This window comes from Typha angustifolia, chromosome 15, assembly GCF_048772165.1.
Source record: "Typha angustifolia cultivar Huaian chromosome 15, ASM4877216v1, whole genome shotgun sequence".
Taxonomy (NCBI): domain Eukaryota; kingdom Viridiplantae; phylum Streptophyta; class Magnoliopsida; order Poales; family Typhaceae; genus Typha; species Typha angustifolia.
In genome coordinates, this window is record NC_133253.1 from 15,194,700 (window position 1) to 15,211,254 (window position 16,555).

General features: G+C 35.8%; 3 protein-coding genes and 1 long non-coding RNA gene across 4 annotated transcripts; 1 reads left to right on the forward strand and 3 right to left on the reverse strand.

The window, feature by feature from the left end:
• Nucleotides 1-495: 495 nt before the first annotated feature.
• LOC140778782 (uncharacterized) lies at nucleotides 496-1,353 on the reverse strand. The gene is made up of 2 exons (XM_073123645.1): nucleotides 1,009-1,353; nucleotides 496-919 (listed from the first exon to the last, which is right to left on the reverse strand). The coding sequence occupies exons 1-2, from the start codon at nucleotides 1,241-1,243 to the stop codon at nucleotides 759-761; spliced, it is 396 nt and encodes a 131-aa protein (XP_072979746.1). The 5' UTR covers nucleotides 1,244-1,353; the 3' UTR covers nucleotides 496-758.
• A 3,959-nt stretch (nucleotides 1,354-5,312) lies between these two features.
• Nucleotides 5,313-6,689, reverse strand: LOC140778817 (pathogen-related protein-like). The gene is made up of 4 exons (XM_073123686.1): nucleotides 6,497-6,689; nucleotides 6,253-6,385; nucleotides 5,746-6,047; nucleotides 5,313-5,630 (listed from the first exon to the last, which is right to left on the reverse strand). The coding sequence occupies exons 1-4, from the start codon at nucleotides 6,635-6,637 to the stop codon at nucleotides 5,502-5,504; spliced, it is 705 nt and encodes a 234-aa protein (XP_072979787.1). The 5' UTR covers nucleotides 6,638-6,689; the 3' UTR covers nucleotides 5,313-5,501.
• A 6,001-nt stretch (nucleotides 6,690-12,690) lies between these two features.
• LOC140778674 (fatty acid hydroperoxide lyase, chloroplastic) lies at nucleotides 12,691-14,343 on the reverse strand. Its single transcript, XM_073123498.1, has one exon. It carries the CDS (start codon nucleotides 14,266-14,268, stop codon nucleotides 12,817-12,819), a length of 1,452 nt encoding a protein of 483 aa, XP_072979599.1. The 5' UTR covers nucleotides 14,269-14,343; the 3' UTR covers nucleotides 12,691-12,816.
• A 749-nt stretch (nucleotides 14,344-15,092) lies between these two features.
• Nucleotides 15,093-15,734, forward strand: LOC140778991 (uncharacterized). Its single transcript, XR_012107275.1, has 2 exons — nucleotides 15,093-15,262; nucleotides 15,353-15,734. It is a non-coding gene; the product is annotated as an uncharacterized lncRNA (long non-coding RNA).
• Nucleotides 15,735-16,555: the final 821 nt, after the last annotated feature.

A 16,555-nucleotide genomic window follows, 5' to 3' on the forward strand; every position in this document is an offset into this window, starting at 1 on the left:
CCTAGTAGACGAAACAATATGGAGGAAGGGGCTGAGTTCAAGCTCTCTCTACAAAAGAGAGGGAGCTCAACCCCCAAATAGCTCACTATGTTGAGCATCGTTGGTGGGGCGTGATCTGAAGGTTTAGGAGAGAGAAGAGAGGCGAGAGAGAAAGGTAGCTAGACTAGAAGAGAGGCCTCTCACCTCCTAAACAAAATGGTTATGATAGTGAAAATAGGAGAAGCCGTAGCTGGAGACACGTGTCTCAGAAGGAGCTCTTCTAGGGTTTTTTTAGAAAAGGGGCGACCAAGGATGTATGTGGAGAAACAGAGTTTCAATTACATTAAGAAAATTGGTGGTGGATATTAAATCTAGTCTGTACAATTCAATTGCCACAATCAATAAGCAATCCCCTTGGAAACTTTTGGATTCCCCATCCCTTTGATTTTAATGCGTGATTTCCATCTCAAATTCTGATGTACGACAGAAATCGTAAAACCACTCTAACATGCATCATTTAAGGAGAATTGGCAATCAAATACCACATTGGGAACCTTAACTATACGCAATTATTTATGTATTACAAAGAAAGTTTATAAAAAAGAGATTAAACTGAGACAAGCTGGAGGAATCATTACGAAGCAATAAATGATTCTACGTAAAAGAATAATCAATTCCTCGTCATTTCTTCACTCCCATCCCTCAATCCAGATGACAGAGGATGAACTCCTATGCAATTTTACTTTGATAATTACAAAATTCTCTCTCTCAGCTCTAGATCAGTAAGAAGAGACCCTGAAGCTAAGCAAGTTAAGCATAGCCTTCCAGCTCCCTCTTCCCTTCCTTCTGCAATGCGGTTGGTCTTTTCCCTCCCTCTGCTTCTTGCAAAGTATAAATCTCCTACAAACCATCGAGTTGATGGGCTCCTCTGGGCTCAAAGCTGCATTCCATCACACAAATCAACCCAAGAAAACACAATAAATCTCTGGAATAATCAAAACATAAAAAGAGGAGGAAGAGCGAACATACCATCGGAGCTGCCATTCGCGTAGTAGAGCAAGAAATCTTCGACGTCGGACCCAAGAACGGGTAAACGGCGCTGTCGGGAGTAAGACTTGAGGGCAGTGGTTATGACTGTTTCAACTAATTCGCCCTCGTGCACGAGGAACCGCAGAGGCCCCGAGCTCCCCATGAGAGTGACCGTGGCAAGGATCCGGCTTCGGCCGCCGTCCCCGCCTCGGGAGGGGCTGTTCTTGAGCTTCATGGTGATTAATAGTGTAAATAGCACACTCTAGAAGAGGATGGAGGAGGAATTGGGTAGAAGAGAGAGAGAGAGAGAGATATGCCCACTATCCAAGACAATCTTGCAATGGTTCTTATATTAAGAGAGAGAGAGAGAGAGAGAGAGAGAGAGAGAGAGAGAGAGAGAGAGATGAAATATCGGAGAATAAGACGAATGGGGGCGAGGAGATGAGAGGAAAGTTCCTTCGCATATGCCTAAATCCGGAATTCAAACGAGGATGGCGGCTGTCGTAGATCTCTGGCCGTTAATTTGGTCTAAACTAGCACGTGCGGGAGAAACTAATTTGACTGCTGATTTGTTTCCTTCTTTCTTCTATTTCCTGCTTGCATGCTATGTGGATGGTGAAGCTTACTAGCAAACCCATTAGGTTAAAAACTCTTATAATTAATCAAATAAAGGATTTTTACATAATTTCTGTTAATATAAGCCTTTCAATAATCATAATGCCACTCTATATTCTTCAAAGTGTTCTACTGATTTCAATCCCTTTATAATATTTTGAACGTTGTAGTATTAATTATAATATTTTTTAAAAAAATTTACCAATACTTATTCAAAGCGGTATTAAAACTTTTAAATAAATAAAGACTTATCTTCATATAGTGTATAAATAATGTATAAAAAGTGATGAGATAGTCATCATCCTCCATATCGACTATTTTGTATATATTCGTAGCACAGTGGTGTTATAAAAATTGTTTGGCAAGACAAACTCTCCTTCACAAATTTATTTATTTTAAAAATCGTTTATTTTTAATGAAGATGGAAAATATAGGATATTAGCCTTTGATTGCGTTTAATAACCGAGCATCATTTTATCCTTAAGTAAATTTATTCCCCAATAAAGAGAGAAAAAATAAAAATAAAAAATCTAATTTGAATTGAAATATATTTCAAATATATCCTTGAAATAACTTATTTTAATTCTTTTCTTATCTTGTCATTGCTATGTCTCCTCTCTCCCTCCTCTTTTTCTCATATTAATTCTTTTCTTATCTTGTCAATGCTTTCTCTGTTCTCTTCCTCCCCCTTTTCTCTCCTCTCTTTCTTCTAAAATATCCTTATTTTTCATATCTTTTAAAGCTCTTCTTTCACTGTTTAAAAAAAAAAGCATGCAAAAAAAATTGTACACACAAGTAGAAAAATAATATAAATAATATAAATTTAGTTATCTCATAGTTTTAATATGGATGCAAAAAATAATTATTTATAAAATTAATAATTCAACGACTTACACTTTGCTTACACTTGTGAAGTTATACAAGTTTTGAATTAATTATTATTTGTCTAATTAATATATATTTTATAATATATCTGTGTCGATACTACTGTGTGATATGACTCGGTCGGATTGGATCCACTCGCGGTATTAGGTTCATTGGGATGAATCTATTTATCTAGTTTGGAAGAAATAAATTTGTTTGAGAAAATAAGGTCTTTTGTTCGGGGGGCGTTCGAATGCATTATTCGAATACATGCACGTGTTCACAAAGACAGAACAGGAATTGCACGTTTGAATGGCTTTGGGCCTATTCGAACGCCTGCATGCATTTGCAAAGATAGAAAACAAAATTCGCACGTTTGAATGAGTCGCGTCTAGAACGCTTAGTTTCTAGGGTTTTATTTTTATTGTTTGGATCAAAATAGTAGCCTCTAAATCTATGGAGTGCACCCTAGTTGGGTTATGATGAATGGAATCTCTTTCTCTCTATCTCCTTTCCTCTCTCTCCTTCCTTATGCCCTTATATCACATCGTCCCCTAGCCAACATTGGTTAGATCCTTCCTCTCGTCTATCGCTTCTCTACTTCTTCTAGGAGCGACCCCCTTGTTCCCCCACATCCAATCTCTTCTTTGATTGCAAGTATCCCCATCTCCATATTCATCCCACTTTCGTTCTTTCTATCACCATTAGAGAATTCCCTTGAATCCAAGTACCTAACCTAACCTTTTCTTTAGCTCGATTCGTAACACGGTGTTCTTATTTTTTTTTTTCATATAGCAAATTGTTATTCAACTAAATTATGTAAATTTTTAATTTTGGTAGGTACTTCTGTCTAAAAAGAAAAAAAGATATTGTGAAGTATCAAATAAGGTAAATATATAAATATTTATATTTAAGTTCTTGATTTTTATATAATTCATGTGTAATAATAATATAAATCATACATAGGGTTGTGAATAAGTTTCAATATCAATTAGAAGACCTCATCAATTAGTGGCATATGAAATAGTTTATAGTAAAGTTTTCTTGGAATTAGTTGGATAGGAGAGACTTGAATAAGAATTTTGGGAAGTTTATATCGAAGTAGCTGTCGCACCAAATGAGCCCTTATTAAGATGCCATAGTTATATGAGGTCAATTTAAGATGTCACTACAAAGACAATAACTTAATCTTCTTAGTGAATAAAAATTTATATTAAGTATATATTTATTATATAATTTTATTTATTTAATCTATAAATTTTATTTTACTTTTTCAGGTCAAACTATGATGAAGATGAAATACAATACGGATACCTTAAATTTTGAATGTGTTAGGTGTTTTATCTTTAATAGTAAGGATTTTAAAATGTCTTAAAACTACTTTATTTTGATATGATCATATTTGGATGATTATTGATCTAAATGCATGATTCTAATTATAGGCATAATATTAATCTTTTTGGATAGTTGTTGATGTGTGTATACTCCATAAACACTTGTATTTTCTTTGGAAAGATAATATATATATATATATATATATATATATATATATATATATATATATATATATATAATTTTTGAACTTCTTATTTATAGGGTGGTCTTTGTTATATATATAATTTTATTGATATGTAGTATAAAAGAATATTATGTTTGATTACACTATAGGTATTTGAATTTAGCACAATTATAGTGCTAAAAAAATTAAAATTAAAATGATATTAAGTAATCAGTTTTAATGACATTTTCGTAAATGCCACCAAAACTTGTAAAAGCCAAATAAGAGCTCCAACAACATTTTAGCAATTGCTACTAAAGATTTACATATATTTAAAGAAATACCATTAATTATTGGTTATTTACCGGTGATTGAACAAATGCCATGAGTTATATACACCGGCATTTATAAAATGCCACTAAATTTATCAGCATTTTTGCTAAAAGTCCAATAATGTCATTGTTTATATCTTTTGTTGGCACATACTATCTGTCTACTGAATATGACAAAAATGTCAATGTTGATCAACACTGAGACTACTTTGAGCAATATGTTTTAAAATATCAGCATTGATCTATAGTGACATTTTGATAACTTTTAGTGGCATTTTCTATCTACAAGTATAACCTGAATTTCATGTAATAAATGATTCAATTGTATTAGGGAAAAAAAATAAAGGCATATATATGCAAGGTCAGACGCTACAGCAATTATTCTCCAAATAAAGAAGCAACTCCTCTCTTTCCTCTCTTCCATTTAGGACTATCCTCTATTACTTCTTTAGTAATTTCTAGTTACTCTCTTCTCCTATCTTCTCAGCTAGGAGAATTAATTGATGGAGAAAGATAGTAAAACTACTTCTCGACTTGCTCCATTATTGATGATATATAATAGAGGAGAAATTTATATTTAACACCACAAATTATGTATTTATGATCATTATTTTTTTTTTTTTCATATCCTGATGCAAAGCCTATATTTATAAATATTTATTTACTATAAACATCTTTGTTATATTTTTCATCGTTCTTTCGGAAAACATCTTATACTCAACAGAAAGCACATAGGTTTCTCACCCTTTCGTCACAAAGAACCATTCTTCTACTTATTTTCTAAAATCTATATGTTGATTGTCCATTAAGGACCCACAGCCAATTCTCCTAGCCAGAGAGGAGAGGAAAACAACAAATAAAATATGTGGCACTGAGGCAGAACGAAGAAGAAAGACAACAAACAATAATCTCGTACGCCTCATCTTAAAACTCCGAACCTTCAACCACTACATATTATTATTAAACCAAGTCACTAAGCTAAATAGATCTCGATAGACTTTCATATGCTGATTAATTAATAATAATACTAACAGATCTCAGATCTCAGTGTTCAACAACTTCTTTCACATTAACAGACTGAAAGCAAGATAAATAAATACATCAAGACCAAACCGATAGTAATATAATTTATTTTCTTTATTCTGCTCGTCTTCCATTTCTTTCTCTCCAGTTGCGATATCTACTTATTTTTTAATTAAAGGGCAGCCTGATGCTGACGTACCATCAATTGGTGCTCCTTTAAGGAAGCTCGAGAGGAAATCTCCACGCTCGTAGAAGAACTCCACCCTCTCTATCTTCATCTCATCATCGACCTATTAGATCACACACACACATATATATAGATATATATATATATATATATAAAAGAGTAATGATGTAGTGATAACGACATAAATTTTAATTAGAAATAAGAGGTTAGACTAGTACGCGGAAAATGGCCGTGCCGAAAAATTCAACAAGCTCTCCAGTTGGAGCATGCCCTTTGAATGGTCCTTCCATGTAACCCCAGTGCCGGAACTTGTAGGAGATCGCCGGCGGACCGCTGTAGACCTGTAACACTTCCAAGGCAAACCCACGAGGGAAGGCGGTGGTGAACGTCGACTGCGATGTTTCCGTCGATTCTTGCGCCGGGTCAAAGATCCGGAGTTCAGGAGGCAAGCTGGTTTGCAAGAAGGCATTGTAGCTTCCTCCCATCTCCCCTATTTGCTTTGCTGTTATAGGTTTTCGGCCTAAACCATCATAAGATCATTTTGTTAACTTGAAGCTAGATCAATTAATGTTAGATAAGCTATTGACAAGGAGATGTGCGGCGGCCTTCTGCATCGGATAACTAGTAAATTAATCTAAAAATCTTAATAATTAAGATGCTGGATATATAGCAGATCAGGAACAAAAGATAAGGGCGTAGCAACTATATATATATAGCTTCAGTACCATTGACGCTGAAAAGAAAATTGTTTGTGTTGATGGTCTTGTAGTCTTCCGGCCGAATCTTGTGGACCAACTCCATCTCCCATGTCTTCACGAGGCGCTGCACTTTTTCCTCAAGAGATCCCACTGGCCATTCCTAGTAAAAATAATTTACGTAGGAGAAGAAGTACATGTTGATAAGGGCAAGGGAGTGACGAGTATATATAGTTTAGTACTAATTTAATCAAATATTTGTTTCGACTATTACCTGAGTTCTACCTTCTTCAAAGAGCTTGTTCACAGTATCATAGTTGGGAGGAGCCCCGTACCTCCATACGGTGTTCTTTTCACTCTCCCCATACATGAAAGAGCGATACTTGTCTCCCTCAACACCAGCAGCAGATGCCATTAATTGCCTTCCAAAGGGATGGAAAATTACTGACGCTTGAGGGAATGGCTCTTAATTTATGGTACAACGCAGAGGTTCTTTCGGTGGTTGCGGGTCCAATATTACAAGAGAAATATTGGTGGTTAATTGCGTACAACTAATAAATTAGACAAGTCAAATAAAATTAGTTCTTGACGTTAATTTCGATGATTTTTAACCGAGGAGTGGTGCTTCCAGTCAAGCTTCTCATTTGAGGCTTCACCTAAAACTTTAAGCTGTACCTGGATTATGTTCATTAAAAAATGTTTCCACGCATCGTTAAGGTCCTTATCCTTTGCCAACAACTCAGTAACCATGTTAACACGACAACTAAGCATAGAATTTTCGTTCAGGCGAATTAGTGTTGGTTGGCATGAACCATTATCCAATTTTGGCTTGCCGAGAGTGAGGAGAAGTATGATCCCAGTGAATCCCCCCATGGAAGAGGAGAAAAGTCTCGTATGAGTGTATAGTTTGATAAAAGAGCAATGATTCCAATTATTTATTAAAAATAATTTTCATGATAAATTAAAGGGTATATAAGATATTTTATTTTATATATGTGACTAGATTATCTTATAAGTAAACTATAATTTAAGTATTTTCTTATTACTTATCCTTATAACTGTTTCCTTAATAATAATATTGCCAACTTCTATCAGTTTATTATCATTATTTTAGAGATAAATAAAATATAACTAATTTATTCTTATAATTTAGAAAAGTGATCGATTCATATGATCGATATTTTTGATTAATTTTATTTAATATTATTTAATTTTAATCGTTAGATTATAATGGAGAAATTAATAGTTCTTGTTTGAATCATTTATTTTGATAAAAATATCGACAAAGCCAGCCAAAGTTGCAAGTATTTATTGGATCCGGACTGGACCAATTAAACCTAACTGAGCTTAGTTTAACGTCGTAAAATATTGAGCAGGCTCGTTTGATAATCATAATCATATCCAAGATTATAAAGCCAAGTTCCCAAGTGATTAAAATGGAATCTTTTTAGGGGCATTCAACAATGTACGTACTTGGTGGATAGTCTCTTCTTAAATGATAGTCTTGCGTCCATAATTGGGCAGATCTAACTATTTCTCAGAAATGTGTCAGTTCCCTTGTAATCTTTGTTTGTTGATCAAAGAACTATCACCCGCGTCTACAACCGGATGGGGAGGGGAAGGAAGAAGTCATTTAACTCACTTATACTTCTAAATTGTCTTCTAAATTGTTTGACATCTAACCTTTTCATCTGGTGAATCATATTAAAAAAAGGTTTTTTAAAAATAAATAGTCACCAACACCCAACTATCTAAGAAGATTTAACTGATGAGACATCGCTAAATTCCCATCTATCTTAAACAACACTACCCATATATATGGGTGGGCCTCGCCCAACATCATGAGCTTGATATTCTGAAAGTGGACCACTTCCCTACTTTGGTCATCAAGAAGTATGATGTGACCCGGCCTAAGGGATGCCAAAGATCACCACCGGGTCTACCTAGAGGGCAAGAAGATTCTTTGCTATCAACTAGAAGCGGTGCACACTGTAATCAAAATGTACTCAAGGGATTCTCTTGGTCTTAGAGGTGCCCGATCCAAACCGTGAGTAAATATTTAAGCCCGATTGACTCAAAAAATATTCTAGCCTGTTACTGTCCACTGGCTTATTAGATATTAGGCTTAGGTTAGGTATAATGGTTCTTACATAATAAGTTCAATATTAAAAATATTATATCTTATTGGGCCAAATTTAATATGCTTATATAAAAATATTTTAGTTATCTTTCATTAGAACATACTTATATATTGATATATAGTTTACTAAATATTTAATATGAGACTTAAAAAAGTATAGGAATATGCATATGTGGGTCGAGCCATAGATGAGAGTAGTGGATCGGACTTTTAGGCCAAGCCAGGCGGGCAAAAGCTTAGCCTATGCCACCCATACCATCTTGGGCTCGGGCTTGGGTTGGGCTTAGCCCGATTAAAATCGGGCGGGTCCGGACCAGATTTGGACGGATTGAGCCTAATGATCATCTCTACTTGGTATAAGTAGTGCGTAGTAGGCTTGGTCTTGAGGAGGGCACACCAATATTGATTTTCCGAGGGACTATTAGAAGCAATACGTACTGGTCAAAACTATGTTATGATCTGACCACATAGGTTAGATTAGTCGAGTCGAGTCAAGTCAAGTCAACTTGAGTTAGTTAGTTAGCTTTATTTTATTATTTTAAATTTTAAATAAATCGAATAATTTACGGATGGATTTGATTCGCTAGGATTTTTACTTCTAAAATAGGAGTTGTCATGCATTGATTATCATGGATCATTGAATGAATATGAGTTCAGCTAAACTATTATTTTTATTTTTATTTTTTAACGTAGTTGTTAAATCATCTTTATCTTTCTAGGAGTAGATCATAGCTGTAGAAGCATTTTAATATCTCAAACCCTGGCCACATTCTTCCACCAGCAGCCACCTTATTTTACGACCATTTATCACCACCCTTGGCTGTCCACCACCCTTCGACAATCGCCACAATATCGAATATTTATCGTTATTCTCTTTTGGATGTTGCTCCACTATTTTTAACTATAATTTTTCATCTGAATATCCGATTGACTTCATTCTAAAGTCATTAGATTTACGACTTCCGAGGTTACTACCCAACGAAAGCTCAGGATCATCCTACAAATAGATGATTCAATATCTAATTTGTAAGATTGGTATCAAAGACGACATTCCTTGGACAATGGTTAAAACACGATCCAAGACGAACGAGAAGGAATCAGCCATGGAGGACTAGGAACTCATCTCCATTTCTATAGGAATTTATCGAACACCACTGCCACTAGCCCAAGAAAGCCAATTGTGGCCGTCGGTGGTTGTGGGAACGCCGGACTCGATAGCCACCACTATAGGAAGCTACTCCAATGCCGGGGTGGCTCTGTTGAGGCTTCTCATCGCCATCGCTCCTTTGCAGTGGGACCATGGGTCCCTTCTGCAGCCGCTAGGGGTTGGTAGACTTGCTGACTCAGAATAAAATATTAATAATATAATTTTGACATGTGGATCAATTATGCTTCCATGTGGATAAAGGAAACAGAAATTTAATCATATTAGATATTGATTCAACTAATACAAGTGGCACAATGACAAGATGCCATATAGCATGAAATGTATTATAATGAAATATGTTTACTTATATGAGAGTTTTGTATAATTTAAACTTATTTTATTAGCTCATTGAGCTAACTGTATTAGATTTTATATGTAAAATACAATAATATACTCATGTTGCGCTCTTAATGGATAAATAGATAAATGTGTCAATAGTAAAATATAATCCACTAATTATCTAATTTGATAATTTAGGTCAAAAATGATATTTGATAGCATTTTACATCTTCTAGAAAAATGTCAAATCAAATTCCAAAAAATACCCCTAGGTTAGACGAAATTTTGAAAATATCTCCAAGGTATATATAAAAAAAATTTAATGTATTACTTTAAACACAAATTTAAATAATATAGTGTGGAATTATATATATTATATGTTTATATTTAAAATATTATTCAATGAGTAGAATCACCAAAATGTTCCTATCTTATGGGTCTTTATATAGGATGTTATTAAAATATTATGAAACTTGACATATTAATATTTTAAAATAATATTTATGTCTCAAGAGTAATTGTGTAATTATAAAGATTTATAACCTTATGCATATTGTGGTAAGAGTTTGTGTGTTATAATATTAATACTGTAAGCAAATATATATTAATTAACTGGGTATAATTTATGAGTAATTATAATTATAATATTTGAGATATGCTATATATATGTAGATTATATATTTTATTTTGAACTAGTCAAAATGCAAGTCAACACCCTTGTTAATTGATCTAACCATAATCTTTTTGCCAAAACTAACATTCATGTTAAAGTAAGTTGGCTTGAAGGCAATAGGCACAGTAAAGATCCATGGGTCATTATTCGAAGAAGTAGTTTTGTCATTGCTAATATTTCTCATATACCCGGTCCTCAACAATTTACTATCCTCAATCAAGTACCTATACATACTTGAAATAACCCACAGGAGATCACCGTCACCAATAGGGATTATCAATGTTAGGGTTCATAAAAGCAATCGTCAATATCCCAATTAATAAGATGCACAACATTCTATCACTCTTTTTTCACAAAAAATTATTAGGTTTTTTTAATAATATGATCAAAAACACCAACCTGTACCACAGAGTTACTAAGCAAGCTGGTAGGTAAAGCATTTCTGATAGAATAAATCATAGTGATCATATACCCACTTGAGAGAGAGTTTCTTGTCCAATCAATAAGCTTGCTATTGACTATCTCAATAGCAGCCTGATAAGTCTAAATTTAGATGATAAATATGATAAGTACCATGATTGATACATAAAATACTTTTGATATCCCTACTTATAGTAGGATCAATCCAGCTAGGCATATAAAAAATAGACTAATCAAGATTAACTTTTTGGATTAGTAATCTTATCATACTGTCCAAATACCTCCTTAATCACCTTGTAGCTAACGGAGAAAGCTTTGATTAAAATAAGCAAGTCATCGGCATACATAAGACGATACATTTGGCAATTATTGCTAATCGGGAATCCCACCAATCTATTCAACAAATTAGATAAAATCTGGGAAGCCATACCATTAATTAAAAAGAAAAAAATAACAGTAGTAAATAGAAGATTTCATTTCTTTCCATCTGAGTGAATGTTTTGTCACCATATTTCCTTGATATGGTTCTTGGTTTTATACCCTTATTTAGTGTGAAGTTAATTATTCCACCCGATTATTTTCTATCACTCACGTCTTTCTCTTGGCCACATACTTCCACTCCAAAACGTTATCCGGATCGAGAAAATCTCATCTGAAACTCGTACTTGTACTCGCATCGCCGCCGACAACCACTTAATTGGTGACAGCTCGGCAACAATACGCTATAACTAAGATTTGAAGCTTATCATCTTAAATAGGAGAAGATAGATAATATTTAAAGTGTATATTAATTTAAAATTTGAATGATAAAATATAGTGAGTAAATGTAATAGGAGTAAGATAATTATGATATTATCATATCTATTATGGTGAGAAAAAAAAAATTCCCATCAAATAGTTTTTTAAATTTTGTTTGTAATTTCTCTTTATAAATTTTAAATAGATAAGTTAACAATTTTATATAGAAATGAAATGGTGGATTAATTTTAGATAAAACTACATGGGCAAATTTATAATCTACCTAATAATTTATTAAAGAGTTTTGTCTATGTTTTTATTTAAGACATCACGTCCACGTATCAGTTTCGGTGCAATCATTTTCGGAGAGATTATCAAATAAACTTTAAGTTTTTAAAATTGTAAATATAACCAAACGTTTGCCAATATTATAGATTTCTTTGACATCAGATATGACATGGAAGAAGAAGAAGATCTCCCTCGTAGAAAGAGAGATGTGATATTATAATTTCGAGATAAATGCCGATTAATCCCATGAACAAAGCTCATTCTACCCAACTAAATAAAACTTATGAACAGATATATATATATATATAAATATTTATTATTCAATCTCTACATTTAATTTTTAATATCTCGAAAACATCCGAAATTATGGCAGATAAAAATTAGAGATTATTTATTACTTTGAATATAAAATTTAAAATACCTCTCATTTGAACCTAAAATTTAGTTCTCACTTATTTTTATCTTAACTTAAACAAAATTTTATTTTAATTTTTCAAGGGTATTAAGGTTATTTTATATTTTTAGTTATTTTAATTCAAATTTATATAGTAAAACCTATAGTTAACAAAATTATCAACAATTATCCATCTCTACTAGAGTCGGTGGATATCTTCTTCATAACTTAGCTACACGGTATAATATAGTATTAAATTAAGAGTAAAACCAAAACGTAATGATAATAGTTTTTCTATACAAACAGGGAGCAATCTAAAATATTAAATATCGAGAATAATCACCTCAAGTCGGCTATGCTTTATTAAAATCAAGCCAATCTGCCAAAGACCAGCTCGTTTGATTATTGATACTCGAAAACTATACTAATTAAACCCTTCTACGATTCACTCTTCTTCATGAGATCCCTTTCTTCTCCAATTTGGTAATGGACATGGCGTTATCATCGCACTCGAACTCATCATACCGGTTGAACAACTCTGCCACCATCAAGCACGCTGTCTCCACCACGTAATCCTTCGCGGCGCACTGCTTGTTATCCGCCGTCGGCTTCCCGGTCTCCGGCCCATTGGACCAGTACAAGTACTTGAGGAGTTCCTCTCCAGTGCTGCCCATGAATCGTGTCCCTACGAACGTCTCGGGATTCTCAAACACCTCCGGATCCCGCATGGCCAAGGGCTGGTACCCGCACAAGAGCTCCCCTTTCGACACCTGGAACGCCGTGTCGTGGGAACGCAGCACGAAGTCTCTCCTCGCCCGCCCGTACTGGAGGGGTACCGGAGGGTTGAGGCGGAGCACCTCGTAAACCGTGGAGCGCACAAGCTCCATCTCTTTCACCGCCTCAAAGCCCATCTCGCTGCCGTCTCCTCGACTCTTCATCACTCTTCTCACCTCTTCCTTTAGCTTGGAGCGCAACCCAGATTTGTCTCTCCCAATGGTGGTTATCAACGAGGGGAAGAAGACGGAGAAGCCGCCGAAGGCGTTGAACCCGAGGACGAAGAGGATGTTGTGGATGGCCTCCTCTTTCTTGAGACCGTACTCGTCTTGTGCCATCCGGACGACTTCTTGGCCCTGCTTCTCGACGAAGTCGTAGAGCTTGCGGTAGTCGCCGCTGACGAAGGCGAAGGGGAAGGCGAAGGAGTGGAGGAGGAGCTCCTCCAACGGCTGGGGGATGGCGCCGACTTTAATGGTCGGGAGGAGCTGCAGCGCCAGCCATTTGTCAAGCAAGATGTAGCCGGAATCCCCGACTCTTGGGTCGGCGGCTGGGTCGGCGCCGACGATGCTTTTCGACAAGAACTCGAAGATGCACTTCTGCAACGGGACAAAGAAGCTAGAAGAAGAATTTCCAGAGAGCAAGTCCGACTCAATCCCGTCTAGCATGGCGCGGAAGTTGGACAGGAATTCTCGGACCCAGACGCGGGAGCTACGGCGGAGGAGGTCGAGGCAGAAGGACTTGACCTTGGCGTGGGTGGGCTCGGAAGTGTCGAGGTAGACGACGACGCGGGTGTCGCCGGTGAAGGCGAGGCTGGGCATGTAGTCGCCGATGAGGACGTTACGCTTATCTACCAGCGAGGGGTCGAAGAGGGCGGCGAAGGAGGAAGTGTCGAGGACGGCGACCACACGGGGGTCGACGTTGAGGAAGAAGGGAAAGGTCGGGGGCATGTTGGTGCGGAAGACGGTGCTCCGGTGGGAGGCCATCCGGCTGCGGAAGAAGGTTTCAGGTCCTTGAAGCCAGAAGTAGTCAAGGCGATCCTTCAACGGGCCGACCAATGGGAGGCCATAGCTGCCCGGGATCGGCCGGGGAGGCGGAACTAGAGGGGTGACTGTGGAGGCTAAGGAGGGCCACATGGATGGTAGAAAAAGATAGGGCTTTTTCTCTTCCTCTCTTCTTGTTTCTAGGCTTCATTTAGCGTTCCTTTTCTCTTCTTTTTATTCATTTTTACCTCGGGTTCATGCAGTCTTGCCATATAAAACACGTGCCTTCATGTATCTGTCAGAAGTCACTCGGTCGGAAATGGTTTTATTATATAAAACGTTTAACCCGGAAAACGATTTCTATCGAAAAATAATTTTTTAACTTTATTTTAAACTAAATAAAAAAATATATATCCATTTAAACTAAGAAAAATAAAAATATCATACGGATCTCTAAACCAAAAAAACCTTCTAGATTAGAAAGTATACGTGGTAAAAAAATTCAAGAAATACATATAAAATGATAATAGTTTAGGAGTCTAAGTGAAATTAGACTTTATTTTAGTAAGTAAGGATTTACAAATTCGACCTTTAGTTTCGCTAAATATGTTGATAAAGATAATTATTCCACTTTATTTAAAATCACAAGAATAATTAACTGTTTAAATTTAAAAAAATACAAAAAAATTTGTAAAATTAAGAGAAACCATAAAAAAGTGCAAATTTCAACCAAAAAAAAAAGAAGACATACGTTGGTAGAAGCATAACAAATCCTTTGGAGTAGCTAGTATGGTCAATAATTGTAGAGCATTAGTTTTTCGTACAATTCCGAATGGATAAACGGCATGTTGTGCATCACTCATTGCTTCGCGTGTCAAATTAATAGAGTATGGTAATGAAGCCAATCCAATGCGAATAAATTCCTTATCATGTGGGACATGCAATTGTCTTATTTATGTTTTGTCCGTCTCTTACGTCTTCCTCTTTCATCTCTAGTTTTATCTAACATTTCGGCATCCTCCGAAGTTTTTCTCTTCTAAATCAGTCTATTCGTCCCTCGTTCCTCGATGGCTAAGGGGAGTTGGAGATGCTCTCCACCTCTTCTAGCCCTTAACATCCTCTCCCTCTAGTAAATGGTTTTGGAACTGTAAGACTACCCTCCCTCCTGTGAGGTTGAAATCATTGGGCATCTCTTCATGAATCGTGAGCTGGCTACGATTGATTGGTTTTCCTGCAGGCTGGGAATCAAGCTCTCTAGTCCTCCGGACAACCTTCCCGACTGGATCCTCCATAGATCTCGATGATAATCTATCTGGGAAGCTCATTGGCTATGTGTTTATCACCGTGTGGGCCCTGTGGAAGACACGTAGCTAACACTACGTGGCCAACGCGATGGATGGCGATCTGATTTGTTGGTCGGATGCGCTAGGGTATGTAGGGAGGTCTTTCGGGCGGCTTGGGAGCCATTATTGTTAGATACTTTGCATGAGCTCTCTTCAAACGACCCCAGCAAGAACTAATGGGTCTTTTTGAACTCTTCTCTAGCTGTCAAAGCTGTTATTGCTGTATCTTCTGAAAAGATATAATATTTTTAATTAAATAAGCTAGATTACAAAGATCATGTTGATCAAATATTGGAGAAAAGACAATTTGCCACCACTTGATACATCTTGTAATTCATAATATCTTATCCTACAAATGAACTATTTAGGTGATCAATGCTCATGAATCTTGTGAGTTTAGAACAATTGATCATGCCATTTTTATGGCCGATAAAGGAATGATCATCAATTGATGAATCCTATTATTATTGCACCAGAATCTAGTCGAGACAAATGTTTTTTGTTATCTTTTGATAAGTCCTAGTAGGCCTTTAATGTTATCAAGGCTATTTATTAAATTATTTTTTTAGCATTTGTTTGGAAGAAACCTACGGATAAAAGTAAGCAATTACGGACTAATCTTTTTAACCAGTTTGCTAGTTGGCTCGGGCTTGGCTCAATTTAGCTTGAGTCGAGCCGAACCTGAGCTAGAGTCGGCTTACTCAGGCTTGGCTCAATTGGCTCATTTAAAAATAATATTATATATATTAATAATACCTTATTCTACAATTAATGAACTATTTAGGTGATCAATGTTCTGAATCTTGTAAGTTTAGAACAATTGATCATGCCATTTTTATGGCCGATAAAGGAATGATCATCAATTGATGAATAACCTATTATTATTGCACTAGAGGTAGATCTGGATCTAGTCGAGACAGATGTTCTTTGTTATCTTTTGATAAGTCTTAGTATTCCTTTAATGTTATTAAGCGATTTATTAAATTATTTTTTTAGCATTTGGTTGGAAGAAACCTATGGATAAAAATAAGTAGTCCGTTACGAACTTAATCTTTTTAACCGGTTTGCTAGTTGGCTCGGGCTCAGCTCAATTTACC